A 5,480-nucleotide genomic window follows, 5' to 3' on the forward strand; every position below is an offset into this window, starting at 1 on the left:
TCATGTATATAGGAGTGACCCCCTGTAGTGGTGCTGTTGTTCACATTGACTTCCTGAGGCTTATTTTGCCCAGCAACTTTTACTGGATGACTCACCCAAGGCGCCTGTTACGCATGACAAAAATTGGGAGGGAGAGAAAAAAAAATCAATGGTGAGGTGGAGCAAGCTGATCGCAGGCATCAAATAAAAAGGTGTTTGGGGCGTCATGTAGTCACTATTTGAGACGTCAGGCTACATGATGACGATGTCGTGCACCGGGAGTCGAACCATGCAGAGCTCCAGGCGACTCGGTGGTGCGCTCGTGTGCACGCTGATGCTTCTCATGCTGCTGCACTCCTGTCCTCTCTCTCAAGCCCAATTCCTTGATACCGAATCTGAGGAGGAGCTGAGCCCCAGAGCCCTGCGTGATTTTTACCCAAAAGGTCCAAACCTGACCAGTGAGAAGCAACTGGTAAGCTTTGACTAATCAGCACCAAAATACCAAATGTAGTTAATATTTTTGTTAAATTAAGTGTTTGTGAAATAATTAAGTGGATGTTAGGTCATGTAGAACAACGTGGATTAAAGCAACACCTACCAATATAATTTCAGATTTTTGTCATTTAAAGTTTCACGCAGAAAATACAATTTAGCTGCACATATGTTTCTCTATGTTGCTGTTTGTGTGGCAGCTTGGAGCTCTCCAGGAAGTTCTTGAAAAGCTGCAGGCTAAACGACTGCCATTGTGGGAGAAGAAATTCGGCCAAGTACCGACGGTACAGATTTATAACTACAGTATATCATTTCATAGATTTACAGTTACTATATACACACACATGTTTTACTTTTTAAGCTGAACCTTGCTGTCTGTCGTGTGTCCCTACAGTGTGACATTGGGGAACAGTGCGCGGTTAGGAAAGGAGCTCGGATCGGGAAGATGTGCGACTGTCCCCGGGGAGCTTTCTGCAACTTTTTCCTGCTTAAGTGCTTATGAAGCTGCTCGGCTCTCAATGTAGAATGTACCATCAAACAATTAGAAACTGTCTCTCAATTCCTTTGCAATGTCATATTTTATGAAAAGCTGAGGAGCGGGGGGGGCGGGGGGGGGGTGACAGTTGAAATATGATGTTTTTTTAATTTATTTATTTTATCACAGGCAAATCTATACCAATATGTGGGCCTACTGTATATATAAAATAGAAAGCACAATGGAGTCACAGAAGAGAGATATTGTTACACATACACCGACCTTTATGACCATGTGCAATTAGAGTCAATACAAATTCTGCTGCGTACAACGATAATAATGCTCAGTTTTGATTGAGACTGTCATTACATTACATTGCATACAAGTGGCCATAGTGATGTGGTAGGTTGGTATGCTTATACACCAGTGTGGTTTAACGATCTCTTACATATACTCATGTAGAATTGTTCTGTAAAAAAGTTGTGCAATCTGGTTTCAGATGTTTGTGTATGTATCATGGTAGAAATAAATGGTGAATTGTATTTTGTAAAGCAGTGCCCTTGTCACATAATCTTTTTAAAATAGATCAATCAGTCAACATTCGCAGCGAAGCTCATGTGATGCACAACTGTAAAGGAAGTGCCACATTAACATAATAAAATGACAACAACATTCTGAGGGCACCACACACCATAAATGATTGTATCAGACTTAAAATGTGTGTTTTAACCACACCACAACCATTATGAATTGGAATGAGAGTGAGAGGTTGTCTTTCTCGATACGTGCCCTGCCCTATGATTGCTTAGTAACCAGTCCCAGACATGAGTCAGCCTTTCACCCAAAGTCAGCTGGGGTGAGCTCCAACTCCAGCTGCTCGCAACCCTGAACAGAATAAGCAGTATAGAAAATGGATGGATGGATACCACACATGGATGGTGGATACCACACATGAGATATCTTGGAGATATGCCCAAGGGAAGTGACAATTTGGTGGCAGAAAGTTGTTTTTAACTTATGCCTGCTCAGACCACATTTAACTGCCAGCACAGGCTAAAATGCTAACCTAATTTTAATGTATCTAACCGGGGCACAAGCAGACAGATACTGAGCCCTGCGGGGATATTTAAGGTGCCAGTTATCGCCAGCTCATTCTGTATTTAAAAAGGGTGCCTCCTCACATAGGGTCATATTCTCCCATTGGTGCGTGTAGAAGTCCATAACGTAATAACAGCCCATAACGTAATAGCGGCCCATAACATTAAAAAGCTTCCCTTTTTAAAATGGAAAAGGCGCATAACGTAATAACTGGCCAATAACATAATAAAAGTCCTGAACTTATAACGTAATAATTTTTGGCCAATAACGTAATAACTTATTACCGGGGCACCGGGGGTAATAACTTATTACGTTATTGGCTGATGATTACGTTATTGGCCTGATAAACAAAAAAATCCTTGCAAAAGTAGTAAGTGAGACTGAATGTATTATTACATTACGTTATGGATCTATTATATTTTTAAAAGGGAATATTTTTACCTTATGGACCTACGTTATGGGCTTCTACAGGGGCTTCTACAGGGGAAACCCATAACGTAATAACAGCCCATAACGTAATAACAGCCCATAATGTAATAACGGCCCATAAGGTAATAAATTTGCCCTTTTTAAAAGGTAATAGGTGTCATGAGCTGTGCCCTGCAGTTCCGTTGTTGGAGCTTGGGTGGCGCTTTGTGCCCCTTTTGCCGTCTCGCTCTCGCTCTCTCTCTTCCCAGTAATCAGCACCACCTCGGTCGCGGACCTGTTGTCAATCAGCCTTCATCACCTGCCAGATCCAAGACTCCACTGCCAGAGTATTAACGTTCACCCGTGGTACTCTCTACCTACACGTAAGCTATGCCAGTCCTCGCAATATTTCTGATCTCCATGTTCTTCATTGTCCTCAGTGCTCCTTCCGTGTTCCCTGCCTTGCTGATCTCTTGCACCATACCGTCAAGCCATCCACTTGCACACGCCACCACCTGCCGCACACTCCCTGTCTCGACGACCCGCCAGTACGCCGCAAGGATCCACCTCCCAATCCCTTCTCAATAAACCATTCTGCACAAAACATCTTCAGCCTCCGCCTGCTTCTGGGTCCAGTTAAAATCGTATCGTGACAATACACCCATAATGTAATAACTGGCCAATAGCGTAATAAAAGTCCTGAACCTATAACGTCCACTACAGGTGAAATGAGACATTTACATACAGGTACATGATTTTGAAAGACACATATGCCTTTTTTCTCACTGTCTGACATGAAATTAGACTAAACTTTTCCTGTTTTAGGTCAACCGGGATTACCAAAATTATTTATATTTTCTGGAATCCAGAAAATTGAGAGATTTATTTATTTACACAATTTCTCATTACTTTCTTCAAAGTCAGAGCTTTACATACAGAATCAGAATCATCTTTATTTGCCAAGTTTGTCAAAAATACACGAGGAATTTATCTCCGGTAGTTGGAGCCGCTCTAGTACGACAACAGACAGTCAATTAACAGAGAACACTTTTGAGACATAAGGACAAAAACAGTCACTGAGCAATAAAAGATTACCAGTAATCTGGTAATGCCGGTATAATTTGAATTTTTTTTTTTTTTTTTTGACAATTGTGCAAAAAGAGGGCGGCACGGTGGGCGACTGGTTAGAGCGTCAGCCTCACAGTTCTGAGGACCTGGGTTCAATCCCCGGCCCCGCCTGCGTGGAGTTTGCATGTTCTCCCTGTGCCTGCGTGGGTTTTCTCCGGGCACTCCGGTTTCCTCCCACATCCCAAAAACATGCATTAATTAGAGACTCTAAATTGCCCGTAGGCATGACTGTGTGTGCGAATGGTTGTTTGTTTCTATGTGCCCTGCGATTGGCTGGCAACCAGTTCAGGGTGTACCCCGCCTCCTGCCCAATGACAGCTGAGATAGGCTCCAGCACGCCCGCGACCCTAGTGAGGAGAAGCGGCTCAGAAAATGGATGGATGGATGTGCAAAAAGATGTCCTCTAGCAATTAGAGCAGGTTGAAATGACTAATAGAACAATAGTCCGGTGCAATGACCAGTGTGCAAAGGGCGCAGAGACTTCAAGAAATGTATGCAGTTTAAATTGACTAGTAGTGCGATAATCTAGGACAATGTCGATTGTGCAAATGTTGAAGATGCTACTCAGGCACATGAGTGGCCAGCATTGGTCAACAACAGATATGCAAATGGTACAGCGTGGCTAGACTACTACAATGAGCGCACGAGTAATGTATAATTGGCCCGACAGAAATGTGACAACAAACGCAAGACAAAAAATGGGCAGCATGTTGCGATGGAATTGTAAGTTAGGTGTTTAAGAAGTTGATCGCAAGAGGGAAGAAGCTGTTGGAATGTCTGCTTGTTTTAGTTTGCATTGTTCGGTAGCGCCTACCTGCGGGAAGGAGCTGGAGGAGGTGGTGACCAGAATGTGGAGGCTGGAAGAGGATTTTGCATACTCTTGTCTTAGTTCTGGCAGCGTGCAATATCTCAAGGGTGGGTAGGTGGGTTCCGACAATCTTTTCAGCAGTTTAGATTGTCCGTTGCAGTCGCCGTTTGTCCTTTTTTGTAGCAGCACCAAACCAGACTGTGGTGGAAGAACACAGGACTGATTCAATGACTGCTGCGTATAACTGCCTCAACAGCTAGTGTGGCAGGCTGTGCTTCCTCAGAAGTTGCAAGAAGTACATCCTCTGCTGGGCTCTTTTTGAGGATGGAGTTTATATTGATCTCCCACTTCAGGTCCTGAGAGACTGTAATTCCCAGGAACTTGAAGGTCTCGACGGTTGACACAAGGCAGCTGGACAGCGTGAGGGGCAGCTGTGGCGAAGGATGCCTCCTGAAGTTCACAATCATCTCTACAGTCTTGAGCGTGTCCAGCTCCAGGTGGTGTTGGCTGCACCACAGCTCCAGCCACTCCACTTCCTGTCTATAGACAGACTCGTCGCCGTCTTTGATGAGGTTAATGACTGTAGTGTCCTCTGCAAACTTGAGGAGTTTGACAGCCGGGTGCGTTGAGGTGCAGTCACTCGTGTAGAGAGAGAAGAGCAGCGGAGAGAGGACACAACCTTTGAGTGCCCCGGTGCTGGTGGTGCATGTAGATGAGGTGATGTTCCCCAGCCTCACCTGCAGTGTCCTGCCCCTCAGGAAGCTATAAATCCACTGTGTCCTTTTCAAATCTGCAGTAGAAGGTGTTCAAGTCGTCGGCTAGTCTACTATTGTTCTCAGCTTGGCGGGGATCGCTGCTTGTAATTGGTTGTAATTGGATTCTAATGCATGCCAGACTGATTTATAGTCGTTAGGGCTAAACTGTTTTTCTAACTTTACTGCACAGTTTCTCTTTGCAATGTTAATTCATTTTGTCAGCTGGTTTCTAGCGCGATTATACAGGGCCCTGTCCCCACTTCGATATGCATCCTCTTTAGCCTGGCGAAGTTGCTTAAGTTTGGTAGTGAACCACGTTTTGTTGTTATCGAATGTG

General features: G+C 44.3%; 1 protein-coding gene across 1 annotated transcript; it reads left to right on the top strand.

Moving 5' to 3' along the window:
- The first annotated feature begins 235 nt into the window (after positions 1-235).
- cart3 (cocaine- and amphetamine-regulated transcript 3) lies at positions 236-1,096 on the top strand. The gene is made up of 3 exons (XM_061700659.1): positions 236-451; positions 672-755; positions 866-1,096. Exons 1-3 carry the CDS (start codon positions 236-238, stop codon positions 971-973), a joined length of 408 nt encoding a protein of 135 aa, XP_061556643.1. The 3' UTR covers positions 974-1,096.
- Positions 1,097-5,480: the final 4,384 nt, after the last annotated feature.

Source organism: Phycodurus eques, chromosome 2 (genome assembly GCF_024500275.1).
Source record: "Phycodurus eques isolate BA_2022a chromosome 2, UOR_Pequ_1.1, whole genome shotgun sequence".
NCBI classification, from domain to species: Eukaryota; Metazoa; Chordata; class Actinopteri; order Syngnathiformes; family Syngnathidae; genus Phycodurus; species Phycodurus eques.

Excerpts from the sequence above, each read along its gene's own strand:
- cart3 (XM_061700659.1), top strand. The coding sequence starts at position 236 with ATGATGACGATGTCGTGCACCGGGAGTCGAACCATGCAGAGCTCCAGG. Across the intron at positions 452-671 it reads TGACCAGTGAGAAGCAACTG|CTTGGAGCTCTCCAGGAAGT; the intron begins GTAAGCTTTGAC and ends TTTGTGTGGCAG. Across the intron at positions 756-865 it reads AATTCGGCCAAGTACCGACG|TGTGACATTGGGGAACAGTG; the intron begins GTACAGATTTAT and ends GTGTCCCTACAG.